The sequence below is a fragment of the Schistocerca serialis genome, chromosome 4, assembly GCF_023864345.2.
Source record: "Schistocerca serialis cubense isolate TAMUIC-IGC-003099 chromosome 4, iqSchSeri2.2, whole genome shotgun sequence".
NCBI classification, from domain to species: domain Eukaryota; kingdom Metazoa; phylum Arthropoda; class Insecta; order Orthoptera; family Acrididae; genus Schistocerca; species Schistocerca serialis.
The window spans coordinates 328,359,561-328,375,590 of record NC_064641.1 but is presented as its reverse complement, the minus strand read 5'-3'; the positions used below and the strand labels follow the sequence as shown (position 1 = coordinate 328,375,590).

Here is a 16,030-nt window from a genome sequence, read left to right as displayed (position 1 = left end):
GGCTGTACAAGCAATGATCACACGCACGGCACAGCGGACACACCAGGAACCGCGGTGTTGGCCGTCGAATGGCGCTAGCTGCGCAGCATTTGTGCACCGCCGCCGTCAGTGTCAGCCAGTTTGCCGTGGCATACGGAGCTCCATCGCAGTCTTTAACACTGGTAGCATGCCGCGACAGCGTGGACGTGAACCGTATGTGCAGTTGACGGACTTTGAGCGAGGGCGTATAGTGAGCATGCGGGAGGCCGGGTGGACGTACCGCCGAATTGCTCAACACGTGGGGCGTGAGGTCTCCACAGTACATCGATGTTGTCGCCAGTGGTCGGCGGAAGGTGCACGTGCCCGTCGACCTGGGACCGGACCGCAGCGACGCACGGATGCACGCCAAGACCGTAGGATCCTACGCAGTGCCGTAGGGGACCGCACCGCCACTTCCCAGCAAATTAGGGACACTGTTGCTCCTGGGGTATCGGCGAGGACCATTCGCAACCGTCTCCATGAAGCTGGGCTACGGTCCCGCACACCGTTAGGCCGTCTTCCGCTCACGCCCCAACATCGTACAGCCCGCCTCCAGTGGTGTCGCGACAGGTGTGAATGGAGGGACGAATGGAGACGTGTCGTCCTCAGCGATGAGAGTCGCTTCTGCCTTGGTGCCAATGATGGTCGTATGCGTGTTTGGCGCCGTGCAGGTGAGCGCCACAATCAGGACTGCATACGACCGAGGCACACAGGGCCAACACCCGGCATCATGGTGTGGGGAGCAATCTCCTACACTGGCCGTACACCACTGGTGATCGTCGAGGGGACACTGAATAGTGCACGGTACATCCAAACCGTCATCGAACCCATCGTTCTACCATTCCTAGACCGGCAAGGGAACTTGCTGTTCCAACAGGACAATGCACGTCCGCATGTATCCCGTGCCACCCAACGTGCTCTAGAAGGTGTAAGTCAACTACCCTGGCCAGCAAGATCTCCGGATCTGTCCCCAATTGAGCATGTTTGGGACTGGATGAAGCGTCGTCTCACGCGGCCTGCACGTCCAGCACGAACGCTGGTCCAACTGAGGCGCCAGGTGGAAATGGCATGGCAAGCCGTTCCACAGGACTACATCCAGCATCTCTACGATCGTCTCCATGGGAGAATAGCAGCCTGCATTGCTGCGAAAGGTGGATATACACTGTACTAGTGTCGACATTGTGCATGCTCTGTTGCCTGTGTCTATGTGCCTGTGGTTCTGTCAGTGTGATCATGTGATGTATCTGACACCAGGAATGTGTCAATAAAGTTTCCCCTTCCTGGGACAATGAATTCACGGTGTTCTTATTTCAATTTCCAGGAGTGTATAAATATATATATATATATATATATGTATATATATATATATATATATATATATATATATATATATATATATATATATATATATATATATATATATATAATATTTCCAGGGCGCCACAACTCGCCCGTTGTCTCATAACATCTACTACATGGTTAATCTGCAAAGTAATATAGTAGTTGTATTACATGTTTGTTACCTTATAAATAAATAAATAAACTTTTTTATTTTAAATTCAGTGCATTAGTATTTGTAAAATGACTCTTTCATATAGTGTTCATTAAAAAATGACGATCTTCCACTTGGGAACTCTGGAATGGTACATTAGCTTATTTGTTTTAGTTGTAAATATTTGTCATGTATTGTTGTATTTCTGACATGTTCTACATCCTGGAGGACCTCCTCACTACGGATCAATTGGGAAGAAAGTAAATCTAATCTAATCTAATCTTCGGTGTTGGGGCGGCCGCTCGGCTAGCCGGGGCCCGGCAGCAAACACGTGGTGCCACACGCCAGCCGGACGAGAGGGGTAGCCCCAGCGCGTGGTCCAGCCGCGTGGCTGGGAATTCCGCTGTGACGAGGACGGTGCTTTGTGTCGATGAAGGAGATGGCTATGCCGGGAGTGCCAAGGATGGCGGACTTTGTGAAACCTTTATGGCAGACATTTCATAGTTAGTATAGAAATTAATAGTGGCCAGATGAATAATGATACCTCAAAAAGAGACATGTACATTACTATTATTTACACGACGATTCTGATGGTGTAATCAAAATTTCAATACCTTTATTAGTTTAAAGTTCACTTGATGAATGTAGATTATACAAGTAACACATAACAACGAATTTCCAAAATTTAATCGCTTCATCCGATTTCCTCAATCGACGTGTCTTTAGAAAGCTGTTAGTATAAATCTAAATTGGTATGAATTAAAGGCATGTAACTTGAATAGTAAATGAGTTATTGGAGGTCAAAGGGGCCGATTACTATCGATCGCATCAGGCCATAAGTACTCCACAGTTCACGAAAAAACGGTAGCAGTGTGCTTATAAATATATATATTCATCTATGTCTTTGTTTATATCCGACATATACTATTCGTGAAGAAATTAGTTAAATATTTACTGTGTTATAGGAAGCACAGAGACATTAGGCTACTGGCCTACCTATTGTTCTATTCAAAAATGGTTCAAATGGCTCTGAGCACTATGGGGCTTAACATCTGAGGCCATCAGTCCCCTAGAACTTAGAACTACTTAAACCTAACTAACCTAAGGACATCAGACACATCCATGCCCGAGGCAGGAATCGAACCTGCGACCGTAGCGGTCGCGCGGTTCGAGACTGAAGCGCCTAGAACCGCTCGGCCACCACGGCCGCCTGTTCTATTCCTCTCGACATATGTTTAGTTAATTTGTTTATGTATGTAATAATGTGTGTTAGAGCGTGTTTATGGTCCAGCCGTAGGTATATTTACATTTTTCAAGTAATTTAAATTTAAATCCAGTACTTCGAATGTGTTTCATTACGTTTGTGTGGGTGCGTTGGCACGAAGACATGACGCGAGCGCTCTAGCCAATCACAGCGCTCGTGAATGGGGAGACAGGATGGAAGCTAGTCCGGGTGAGGAGTGCGGCAGTTCTGGGCGGTACGGCACGGGACACGGGAGAGGGTGCTGGACGCGTAAAGTACGGCGAGATGGACGCACATTCGGCGGAAAGGCTTGGACAGTAGAGCAGTTTTCGGGTGGTCACGGAGGATAGAAATATTTCGGGGTGCAGACCTGTGCTCTTGTGTGATTTCCGTGGCTTCTGCAGTGAAGCCGTAGAGTGCGTTTAGAAGTGAATATGTAGCGAGCTGTGTTGTTGTTCATAACTAATTATGTGCTGTAGGAATCTATTGTTTCCCAGTTATTCAACTTATATTTTATCTAATTGGTGGACCATCGACACCAATAACAGTTTACCGCATTCGCAAAAGTACTTCTACTATCGTACTCATAATTTAAAGTCGTCAAGATAGTACCTACAGATTTTATTTAACTGCAGTCTCTCATTTATAAATTTATATGTTACATTCATAATTCACAATTGCCGAGTGATAGAAACCTTCGACATTCGATTCATGTGTGTATTCTTGTCGTATACTGTTGGCTCAGAAGTATTTGGCCTGTCATGCGACAACTACCTATCCCAGCCCCTAGACAACGAAACCAGCCAAAACTTAATATTTCAACTCTGAATCTAAGGGTGCGTAGTTGTTTGAAAGCCCGCAACGTAGACCATTATCAAGCTAATATTAAAGAAGTCCGACACCCTAGTGCTCTAACACTATGGGAACAATTGTGTTGAGTGGGATGAACACAGCAAACAGTCGTTTATCGATCTGCATTTTATTGCCTATCTAGTTATACATCAGCTACAGTGTGGCCATCATTAGTGCTAAAAGGAATAGCAGAAGAGAACGTAGAAATCACGCCTTTGAACTGTTTATATCAAGAAACATTGAGCAGCTGTACCAACTGAAGATTACAAGGTACGAAGTTTAGTAGCGAGTCATATAGGCCCAGAAAACGACCTCAAGTCATGCCTAGCATAACTCACACTGAGGCTGCTGTTTACAAGCCTACACAGCCAGCCACAGCGTATATCACAGATAGAAAAAGGCGCCCCCCTGTGCTAGTTACCTTTTAGTTACAAATTGCAATTTATATCAGTTCCACAAAAAAACGTAAAATAAAAATAAAGCGAAAAAATTAAACAGAAACTCTAGTCTGTAACTATAAATTTTGCAGTGCATAGATAAAAGCAGACTGTAATAACACAGATATGAAGTTAGGTAATACAGCGCTATCCACATAATGAGAAATAATGTGGAACGAGCTTGCCCATGTGCGATGCTGAACGAGGCTACAAACAGGTTTTAAGAAAACAGACCTTAAAATTATTTTGAAGTATACCTTATTGTGCAATAAAACACGGATTGATACTCGACTGTTTGCTGCATTCGTCCGTGATTTTAATCATTTCACAGTCGCTGAGCCCAACGATTTCTAATGAAATCCAACCTGAACCATAATTGCGTCTAAAACATTTTTCCTGGACGCCGTTGAACAACATCACCCGCGTGTTACGAGAAAGTCAAAGAAACAAACTCCTATAGAACTGCACTATATTTACCGAATTATAGTGCCGCCAAAACGCGTTCAGACAAATATAGCTTGCCAGTCATTCATGAGGCCCACAGAATCCTTTCTGAGTAATCTGTCTTGTACCGTAACTCATCGATCCGCAGAACTTTCTGCCACGGTTCGACAGCTCAGTTATTGTCCTATTTTAACCATTAAATCGAAGTCGCAGAATCACCCCTGCGACCAGTAACTTCTAGGTAGTAGCACGACCATGAACACTGACTAATGTTGTTTCTCAGAGGATTGTTCTGCCATGGAGCTTTACAGCTGAAATGGAACGGAAGTCATCTGAGGCAGATAGTAGGAATGACTAAGGGCTGAGTTCTAAACCACGCTTTAGACACAAAGGTCGGCGGAATAAGTTAATTTTAAGCTGAGTCTTTGTGCTACCAGTTTTTGCGTTGATTTGCATTATCTGATGTCATGGAGTGGGTTTGTCTAAGACTTCACCACAATAAATCCTCGCCGACTGCTAAGATATAAAATGTATATATATAGTATTTAATCCTGCTTCATGTAAGCCTCTGCGCTCCTCGGAGTAATTCGGAAAATCATACATACCTTCACCAGGAATTTTTCTACAGCATCCCACGAGCTCGTGATATTAGGTGTTACGTCAGTTTCAGTTTCTGCAAGATCGCAGAATGTGCTTAGTAAACGCTTCTCTAATTTGGTCTGGTCATCACCATCTCTGGAAAAGAGTAAATTAATTGTGAATTGTAGACAGCTGGGAAACGAGCAAGTATTTATATATTCATTTCAAAAGGATTTTTCCCTCTCATTATTCCTTCTTTCTGTTATTTGTTTAAACATATATATTGTTTATTTCCATAAAACAAATTTTACTACTTTTTCTATGAAAGTGAAAGGAACATAGGCACTATGAAGTCAAGAGACAATTGCTACGTCTACCAGACGTAGCTGGCACTTCATGTATCTTGCCCATCTGATAATTTAACACCTTTGTATTTTCATTGAAGCTGCAGTTTATTTTTAAATCTCCAATTCTTTTCCTTCATCGTTTTTCACAACTCTAGTGAGACAAAAAACGAAAACATGCATTCGGAAACTGACCCATTAAGAGATATGAACAGAGAAACTAAGATTATGATTGCTTCACTGATATTGTTTCATATGATTAATGAAGGACAATGGTTTTTAGAGACAGCTGTAGTTTCTAGCACACGGGTAGAAAACTTTTAAAGGCTGTCAACAATTATAAAATTAGAAGCACACTTCCCTAACAGTGACTGTAATGAAATTCACGAAGCAAGTCTTAATTATAATGGTTGTCAAGATATCGAGTCCTAATGTTGTCCTGTAATTTGTAAGAGTCTTGTATAAGAAGAAGAACCTGTTTCAGTAAGTGATAAGTAATGAATATTTATTTTAAAGATATACCAAGAAACCAACCTATCTATCCATTTTACTGCACGCAACTTTTTCAGTTTCCTTGAGAGATTAATGTGTAACCTGTTCAAAATTGCTTCTATCGCTAGCATCAACGAATCACTGAAGGTGGGGCGTTTAGCTATATCAGTTCTTCCTGTCGTAGACAGGGGAAGGACTATCAGCAACCATACTGCTCGTCTTCCTCCTACAAATCATAAAAAATGAATTAAAACAGTTTAACAGATAAGTTACTAAGACATATTTTGTGTTGTACTCATAAAGAGTAGTTACGTATTTAACGATGACACAGTTCCAGTGCTGATGCATTTGTATGACGTACTTTGTTGTGCGGACGCTGCTTGTGGCGGTTCGCTGTTCCTGCATTACCCTCAGTCGCTGGCGCGTTCATAGTGATCGTAGCCCTTTCGTCTAGGTAACTCGGTAAACTGTCAGGATGCACTAGTCATAGTAAACACATCTAAAAAGTTTTGCATCACCTCGGTTCCGAGGAATAGAGATCAACATAAACACTATTTCCGCCCTTTTTATTGCTCATGAATACCACACATTGCATGTTGTACCATCATACAGCTAGACCTTCAGAGGTGGTGATACAGATTCCTGTTCACACCTGTACCTCCAATACCCAGTAGCACGTCCTCTTGCATTGATGCATGCCTGTATTCGTCGTGGCATACTATCCACAAGTGGATCAAGGTACTGTTGGTCCAGATTGTCCCACTCATCAACGACGATTCTGCTTAGATCCCTCAGAGTGGTTGGTGGGTCACGTCGTCCATAAACAGCCCTTTTCAATTTATCCCAGGCATGATCGATAGGGTTCATGTCTGGAGAACATTCTGGCCATTCTAGTCGTGCGATGTCGTTATCCTGAAGGAAGTCATTCACAAGATGTGAACGATGGGGGCGTGAATTGTCGTCCATGAAGACGAATGCCTCGCCAAGATACTGCCGATATGGCTTCAATATCGGTTGGAGGATAGCATTCACTTATCGTGCAGTCATTACGGCACCTTCCATGACCACCAGTGGCGTACGTCTGCCCCACATAATGTAACCCCAAAACAGCAGGGAACCACCACCTTGCTGCACTCGCTGGTCAGTGTGTCTAAGGCGTTCAGCCTGACCGAGTTGCCTCCAGATACGTCTCCGACGATTGTCTGGTTGAAGGCATATGCGACACTCATCGGTGAAGAGAATGTGATGCCAATCCTGAGCGGTCCATTCGGCATGTTGTTGGTCCCATCTGTACCGCGCTGCATGGTGGTGTGGTTGCAAAGATAGACCTCGCCATGCACGTCGGGAGTGAACTTGTGCATCATTGTGCACAGTTTGAGTCGTAACACGACGTCCTGTGGCTGCACAAAAAGCATTATTCAACGTGGTGGCGTATCTGTCAGGTTTCCTCCGTGCCATAATCCGTAAGTAGCGGTCATCCACTACAGAAGTAGCCCTTGGGCGGCCTGAGCGAGGCATGTCATCGACAGATCCTGCCGCTTTGTATCTCATCCATTTCCGAACAACACCGCTTTGGTTCACTCCAAGACGCCTGGACACTTCCCTTGTTGAGACATTCCTGGCACAAAGTAACAACGCGGACGCGATCGAACCGCCGTGCTGACCTTGTAGGTATGGTTGAATTACAGACGACACGATCTGTGTACCTCCTTCCTGTTGGAATGACTGGAACTGATTGGCTGTCGGACTCCCTCCGTCTAATAGACGCTGCTCGTGCATGGTTGTTTACATCTTCGGGCGGGTTTAGTAAAATCTCTGAACAGTTAAAGGGACTGTGTCTGTCATATAATATCCACAGTCAACGTCTATCTTAAGGAGTTCTGGGAACCGGAGTGATGCAAAACTTCTTTGATGTGTGTCTTTGTGGAGACTTTATAGAGGAGATGTTTTATCCATACGTTCAGAGGTTTAACTCCGACTATGAAGCATTAAGTGCATGGCATTGTGTACTTTGTAATGTATCATACGCAAATATGTCTATCATTTCCATCCACAGATAGAGCATGGAAAACTGCTTGCATGCCTCCATGTGAACTTTGATTTGTGTAATTTTATCAGCATTATCAGTCGGGATAGATATATAGGGGACTGAAGAATGCTGTCAGTTTTTGTCCTGAAAAAAGGCACGTGACGTTTTGCAAGCAGGTCTTCACGAGATGTGCGGCATGTTTTTCCAAGGGTCCGCCATACTTCTGTTGACCTCTCTCGCCAGTTAAACAAGCCTATGGTGATTCGCACCACTCTTCTTTGTATATTCTCAGGGTTCGTTGTCAGTCCGACCTGATAGGCAGTATTCAGTTCGTGATACACACACTGTTTTCTTTGTGATCAATCACTTTAGTAAACCACCTGCAGTTTGCCAGTATTCTAGCAGCAAGTCAGAGTCAGCCAATTGCTTTACGTACAGCTGAGCCCATGTCGTCGTTCCACTTCGCATCGGTATGTATAATTATTCAAAAAGATTTATATGATGTTACTAGCTAGATGTGACTCAGTAACCCTTTAGTAAAATGATACTTCGGTATTAAGTCTTGGGTCATGCTCTAAATTGAGAGCCGGGTAATTTTTCGTGATCCAGCTGGATATTACTGAAATTCTTACAGGACAGAATTTCCTCACAGACAACTGCGTCGTTCACAAAAAGCTTCAGATTGCAACTGGTACTACTCACTAACTCATTAATGTATAACTCTGACAGTATCGGTGCTATTACTCCACACTGGGGTACACAAGACATTTTTTCAAGGTTTCCATCTATGGTAATATGTTGCCGGCCGTTGTGGCCGAGCGGTTCTAGGCGCTTCAGTCTGGAACCGCGTGACCGCTATGGTCACAGGTTCGAATCCTGCCTCGGGTATGGATGTGTGTGATGTCCTTAGGTTAGTTAGGTTTAAGTAGTTCTAAGTTCTAGGGGACTCATGTCCTCAGATGTTAAGTCCCATAGTGCTGAGAGCCATTTGAATATGTTGCGTCCAGCTTATCAGAAAATTTTGAACGCAATGGGAAAGCTCGGTAGCTTTTTCATCGGAAGATATTTCTTAGATATTTCTGACGTGAGGAATATCGGTGTAAATTCGGGCGAAAGGAAAGAGAATTTTTTAAAGTGGAACTAGAACATAATGAAGGCTACAGGGAGATAAAAAGAAACAGGGATCGGTATAGAGTTTCTGAGGCGTGGGGAGACGAATGGAGTTTGTTGGTGTCATTTTCTAGAAATACACTCCTGGAAATGGAAAAAAGAACACATTGACACCGGTGTGTCAGACCCACCATACTTGCTCCGGACACTGCGAGAGGGCTGTACAAGCAATGATCACACGCAAGGCACAGCGGACACACCAGGAACCGCGGTGTTGGCCGTCGAATGGCGCTAGCTGCGCAGCATTTGTGTACCGCCGCCGTCAGTGTCAGCCAGTTTGCCGTGACATACGGAGCTCCATCGCAGTCTTTAACACTGGTAGCATGCCGCGACAGCGTGGACGTGAACCGTATGTGCAGTTGACGGACTTTGAGCGAGGGCGTATAGTGGGCATGCGGGAGGCCGGGTGGATGTACCGCCGAATTGCTCAACACGTGGGGCGTGAGGTCTCCACAGTACATCGATGTTGTCGCCAGTGGTCGGCGGAAGGTGCACGTGCCCGTCGACCTGGGACCGGACCGCAGCGACGCACGGATGCACGCCAAGACCGTAGGATCCTACGCAGTGCCGTAGGGGACCGCACCGCCACTTCCCAGCAAATTAGGGACACTGTTGCTCCTGGGGTATCGGCGAGGACCATTCGCAACCGTCTCCATGAAGCTGGGCTACGGTCCCGCACACCGTTAGGCCGTCTTCCGCTCACGCCCCAACATCGTGCAGCCCGCCTCCAGTGGTGTCGCGACAGGCGTGAATGGAGGGACGAATGGAGACGTGTCGTCTTCAGCGATGAGAGTCGCTTCTGCCTTGGTGCCAATGATGGTCGTATGCGTGTTTGGCGCCGTGCAGGTGAGCGCCACAATCAGGACTGCATACGACCGAGGCACACAGGGCCAACACCCGGCGTCATGGTGTGGGGAGCGATCTCCTACATTGGCCGTACACCACTGGTGATCGTCGAGGGGACACTGAATAGTGCACGGTACATCCAAACCGTCATCGAACCCATCGTTCTACCATTCCTAGACCGGCAAGGGAACTTGCTGTTCCAACAGGACAATGCACGTCCGCATGTATCCCGTGCCACCCAACGTGCTCTAGAAGGTGTAAGTCAACTACCCTGGCCAGCAAGATCTCCGGATCTGTCCCCCATTGAGCATGTTTGGGACTGGATGAAGCGGTCTGCACGTCCAGCACGAACGCTGGTCCAACTGAGGCGCCAGGTGGAAATGGCATGGCAAGCCGTTCCACAGGACTACATCCAGCTTCTCTACGATCGTCTCCATGGGAGAATAGCAGCCTGCATTGCTGCGAAAGGTGGATATACACTGTACTAGTGCCGACATTGTGCATGCTCTGTTGCCTGTGTCTATGTGCCTGTGGTTCTGTCAGTGTGATCATGTGATGTATCTGACCCCAGGAATGTGTCAATAAAGTTTCCCCTTCCTGGGACAATGAATTCACGGTGTTCTTATTTCAATTTCCAGGAGTGTATATGCTTTATGGAGGTGCTACAGGGAGCCAAGTGGCAGCTGATGGGTGTGTGAAGGGGTAGGATGACGAGAAAAGAACTCACGCAAGGAGCTTGACGACATACAGTCAGTGGCAGAAGTAAGCGATGCTGACGTCTAAGCAACGTGCACACTCAAGATATTACCAGGCTGAAGTCCAGGATTCGAGTCCCAGGGTGATGGTAAGTAGGTGGGAGGGGGGGGGGGAGGGGGGGGGGTGTTAGGGGTCAGAATTTGTTATCTTCCGTTCCCACCAACCCCAAATATAAATACCGTCACCACTTTTAACGTGCCACAAAAGAATACCGTTTTAATAATAATAATTTCATCAGTACCAGTAATAATAATAATAATAATAATAATAATAATAATAATAATGGTTCATAATTACAATAAAACATTTATAATGCTTTAAAATAACAACAATATTAAAAGAAATCGAAAGAAATTTCTTCTGAAGCCAAGATCGCTAAATATTATTTACTTCACGATGACCTGTTTCAACAGAAACTTGCTGCCATCATCTGAACAAACCTTAGGAGAAGAATTATATAATGCTGTAAAAGAATAGTTTTTCATACTCTGAGTAATGTATAAAAAATAAATAACAGACCTCTGGAAATTTAAAGTGCATACGTATCATTCTTAGAGGGAACACATTCTTCTCTTAATGACAGTGTAAAGGGCGTTTATTAGTCAGTAAAAGGATGATAAAAATATAAATGTGTTCGCTGAAATTGACGTAGCGATACCACCCCACGGGCGCCGTAGCAACTGAATTGCAGGTTTCCATGAGACGCCGTTAGCGGCCGTGCAGGATCCGGCGAACTCAACGGAGCACCTTACCGTTGTCTACAAGATGTGCAGCTCAGAGCAGAGTGTGCACTTACAGAAACTGTCAACAGTTGCCGCTAGTAAACCAATACATCGTTCGAATTACACAAAAACCTCGGTGAACACTAAAAATTCATCCAATCTCTATTTTGTCAGTTCCCGGTAGCTGAACCGCCTGTTTCAACGCCCAGTAGACTGCCAGTTCAAAAAATGGTTCAAATGGCTCTGAGCACTATGGGACTTAACATCCATGGCCATCAGTCCCCTAGAACTTAGAACTACTTAAACCTAACTAACCTAAGGACAGCACGCAACACCCAGTCATCACGAGACTGCCAGTTAAGGAGAAATGATGAGCGAGTTACTGGAAACACGAGGACTATTGCAGTACACGAGCATCCAATTCTTCAAGCGAAGCATAATGACATCACGGAAGCAGAGACATACCACCATCTAGAGACAAAGCAGAGTGCCGTAAGGGAGGCTAGGTACAACACGACGATAAGTATTCAGGTGCCGAGCCAGCAGAAAAGAGCCGCTGAAAGTTGAAGCTGCGAAGTTCTAAAGTCACCACCATGTGTCCTGGTTTTCCCTCGCTGTCAGCTCTCCTAGTGACTTAGCAATCCCCACCGGCCGGCAGCGGTGGCTGAGCGGTTCTAGGCGCTTCAGTCCGGAACCGCGCGACTGCTACGGTCGCAGGTTCGAATCCTGGCTCGGGCATGGATGTGTGTGAGGTCCTTAGGTTAGTCAGGTTTAAGCAGTTCTAAGTTCTAGGGGACTTATGACCTCAGATGTTAAGTCCCATAGTGCCCAGAGCCATTTGAAGCCAATCCCCACCGCCACCCACTGCATGGGAAGCGCCAGCATAAATACCTCACCCTTCTTAACAAATTTCTCATTGCTGAACGCTGACTGCCGACTGTTCAATGCATACTCTCAGCCCTTGTATCAGTTGGACGTATCGAAAGCGAAGGGAGACAATGGAGTTCGACCCTAGGCATGACTAACTGTCTTTTATCGTCTAGGGAACCACGAGTCCAACTGGAAGCCCACGATTCCGACTGGAAGGACGTTGATGCTGCCAGCTGCACTGCAACTTCAGAGACAACAATGACAGGGTGCGGAGGCCGCCATCACCATGCAGGGCCGATGGAGGCTTCATCTGCGTGACCTGGAAACTGTCCATCATCCACCTAGACACCTATAATGCTTGCTCCTGTCTCCTAAACAGGGGCTGAAAAGCCAACTCCTGTATGCCAGTGAGTACTTCAGGTGGATCTGGGACCTGACTCCTGCAAATATCAGTGTGAATTATGTTTGCAACTAGTAAGCATGTGCGTGGATAAGGTGAGTTGGTCTTTACTCATAAAACTTGAAACTTCCCCTTTGAACAATTATACATGAGACTGTGCTTATACTGACACACAATATTTTGTTAGCGCAACGCAATCTGACTTTCAAAATTCCCTACAAAAGAATGGCCCTGACTAACATTAAACTATACCTTTCACAAATCACTTACCTCACAAAAATCTTCGCTGCTCAAGCTACTGCAATACAGCGAGCGCCACTACTGCCAGCTAAATAAAAGATTCAAACTATGGAAGGCACTAACTACTGATAGGGATAGTTAGCAAATGAAAGATATTAGTAGAGAACAAATAATGTATTTACCTTGATATCATCATATATAAATATAGCAGTTCATGCCAAATTACAAAACTCCGCCATCTCTCTCCCCACATCCACCACTGCTGGCGGCTCACCTCCAACTGCGCAACGCTACGCGCTGTTCACAGCCAGCTGCCTAACACTACAATGGCGAGTATTACAACAATGCAAAGCAGACACAGACTGCCCACAGCACAGCCAGTGATTGTCATACAGAGGTGGCGTTACCAATAAAAAACCTAAACAGCCTACTTACATAGAGAAAACATAAACAGCCTACTTACATAGCCCCCATGCTCCCCACAAAAATTTTTACAAATGGTGTTGGGCACTGGCCAATACAGATTTGACAAAAATTTTTCACAATTACAGTAACAAAGATATAAAATGCACACACTTATTAATATTATGTTGGTCAAAAGATCAAAATTTCTCACAGTCCATAAAGACAGTCCACATTGTTCATCACAGTAAAAATGCAGAGTTTTTCTCAAAGTCCAAGCAGTAAAAGAAAATGCACATAGAAGTAGTGGATTTCCATGCAGTCTTGAAGAAGTAGTGTTGTCCTTCCAATGGAAAGACAGTGCTGACTCTTGATATGCTGACAGATAATGGGCCACAACATAGCAAACCCACAGCAGAGTCATTCGACGTTTTGAAGAACATTGGTAGGTCATCACAGAGCAGACCCACTGTAGTCCTGGTAGAGATTACGGTATTGGTGGGCCACCAGAGGTGCAGACCCACTGCAGTCCCTGTAGAAATAATGGTATTGATGGATCATCAAAGATGTAGACCCACTGTAGTCCTTGTAGAGATATTGGTATTGGTGGGCCACCAGAGGTGCAGACCCACTGTAGTCCTTGTAGAGATGGCCAGCAGCCATCTGTTGCGATTGTGCAGGTGCACATTCACCATTGAAGAGTCTTGCGGAGAATATAGGAAGTCCATAAACCACCACTTGTGCACTCACAAAGTTTTTGGAATTGTCCTTAGAACAAGCAATGCTGTTATCCAGTCCCTTGCTGAATTAGTAACACACGTGCAAACACTAACAGTGCCAACTTCTCACATATTGTCCATATACTATGACCAACAGAAACGTGTGCAGTGAAATGGAACTTACAAGTTAATAATATCATGAATTGGTGACAATTACAATTTTATAACAGAAGAATACAATAACAAAGGTACAAAATACATCATTAAAAACATAGCAATATAGATAACAATTGCAGTAACACAGGCTTTACAAAAGAATAGAAATAGACATATACGTCAGTGTTACAAAAATAGTGACATAAGTACATACATAAAATAATGAGAATAGTTTTCGAAACATTAATTTCACACATGAACATTGAAACAGAACAAAATTGTAAACAACTTTACAAAGAAAATAACATATTATTAATGCAACTTATATTTGAGGATAACAGTATTCCTCCTCATAGTGAATATAGCTTAGTATTAGAAGAGAAAAAAAATTCTATGAAACAGTACACAGAGACAGGAAGAAAACAAATACTCAAGGGTACACAAACACATAGTGGGATAACACCAATAGGAAAGGACAGGGTTCGTTTTCAGTGTAACATTTGGTACTGCAGTCCAACCCAAAACTTCATATATCTTTCCTCTTATTTCATCCTCTGTTTCCACCAAAAAAAATTCTATCTAAGCATGCTTTCTGTATTTATATGTTCACACATTTCTTACCTCAACATTTATTTCCAAGAAAATCCTACCTAAACCTGTTTTCTCAATGCATTTCTTCCAATTCATCGCAACTCATTCTCTTAGAGGCTACCCCCTCTTAAGCTAACTTAAATCTACTGAGCTCAGATGCTAAACTAAGGGACGAGGCAATGCAGCATCACATAACAAATCAACACAAACAGCAATGCAAAAAAATGCAAATTGGCAAAGCTAGCAGCATAAATGAGCAAAAGTCAAATTCAATAACACTATGCCTGGCAAACAGCAGCAACTTATACTGAAACATGACATAGCGCAAGCAGAAAAAATATTACAGTAAACAACAATGCAGATAAGGGAAATGTATATTCACATCTTAATGTCTATGTAATTAAAGTGGTGCACCACAAGAAGTTATTCTACCAAAAAGTTACCTATTACTTGAAAAGAAAATTATGAATGCAGTTACTAGTTCCTTCTTATTGTTCTCTCCATTCCAAGTGCTCCTTTTTTAAAGAATGTGGATCATAAAATAATTATTTAATAGATCTGTTGACAGAAAGTGTTCACATTAGCAAATGCATTTCATTTTATAAAAGCAATGCTGCAACACAGCTGGAAACCAGATATCAAATGAAATAAGCAACTATGAAAAGCAAAGCATAAAAATATCATTCAGTAGTCATGTGACATTTCATAAGTTAGTAGAAATTCTCTCAACTCTCATAGAAAGACGCTTGTCATAATCAGGTGTGCAGATGTACGAATATTTCCCATCAATTCATAAGCATTTCAGTAATTAGCACAAAGTGCGAGTAATCATATGTTTTCAAGTAACGAGGGTGTCGCATTAGCGATGAAAGGCACACCCTAATGGCTTGTTCTCCAGGTGTTTGACACGTCCCACGTCCCCCTTTTTTTTTTTCTACCTGTGCCGCTGAAAAGGGCTCGCAATAATGGCTTTTTCTCCAGGCGTCTGACACAGCTGGGTGCCCGCGACGCATTACGTGCAGGTGGTCACTTAACTTTCGTACGGAAATATTTACGACAGGAGATTCTGCTACCGTTGCAGTCTCATTTAAAAATATTTCACAGGTCAAGAATTAGCGTTGCAAATCTGTAGAAACAAAATCCTATAAATATAAGTGTCCAAAAAAAATATTCGTCAGCATTGTGATACAGTCACACATTTCATAACTCTTAAAGTACGTTTCTTGGT

At 44.0% G+C, this 16,030-nt stretch overlaps 1 protein-coding gene across 1 annotated transcript in view; it reads right to left on the bottom strand.

The window, feature by feature from the left end:
- The window catches only part of LOC126474441 (pickpocket protein 28-like), a 217,466-nt gene that overhangs the window by 72,203 nt on the left and 129,233 nt on the right, over window positions 1–16,030 (bottom strand). The window contains exon 4 of the mRNA XM_050101911.1: window positions 5,092–5,221. Coding sequence (XP_049957868.1) covers window positions 5,092–5,221 — 130 coding nt within the window. The remainder of the gene's footprint in view (window positions 1–5,091; window positions 5,222–16,030) is intronic.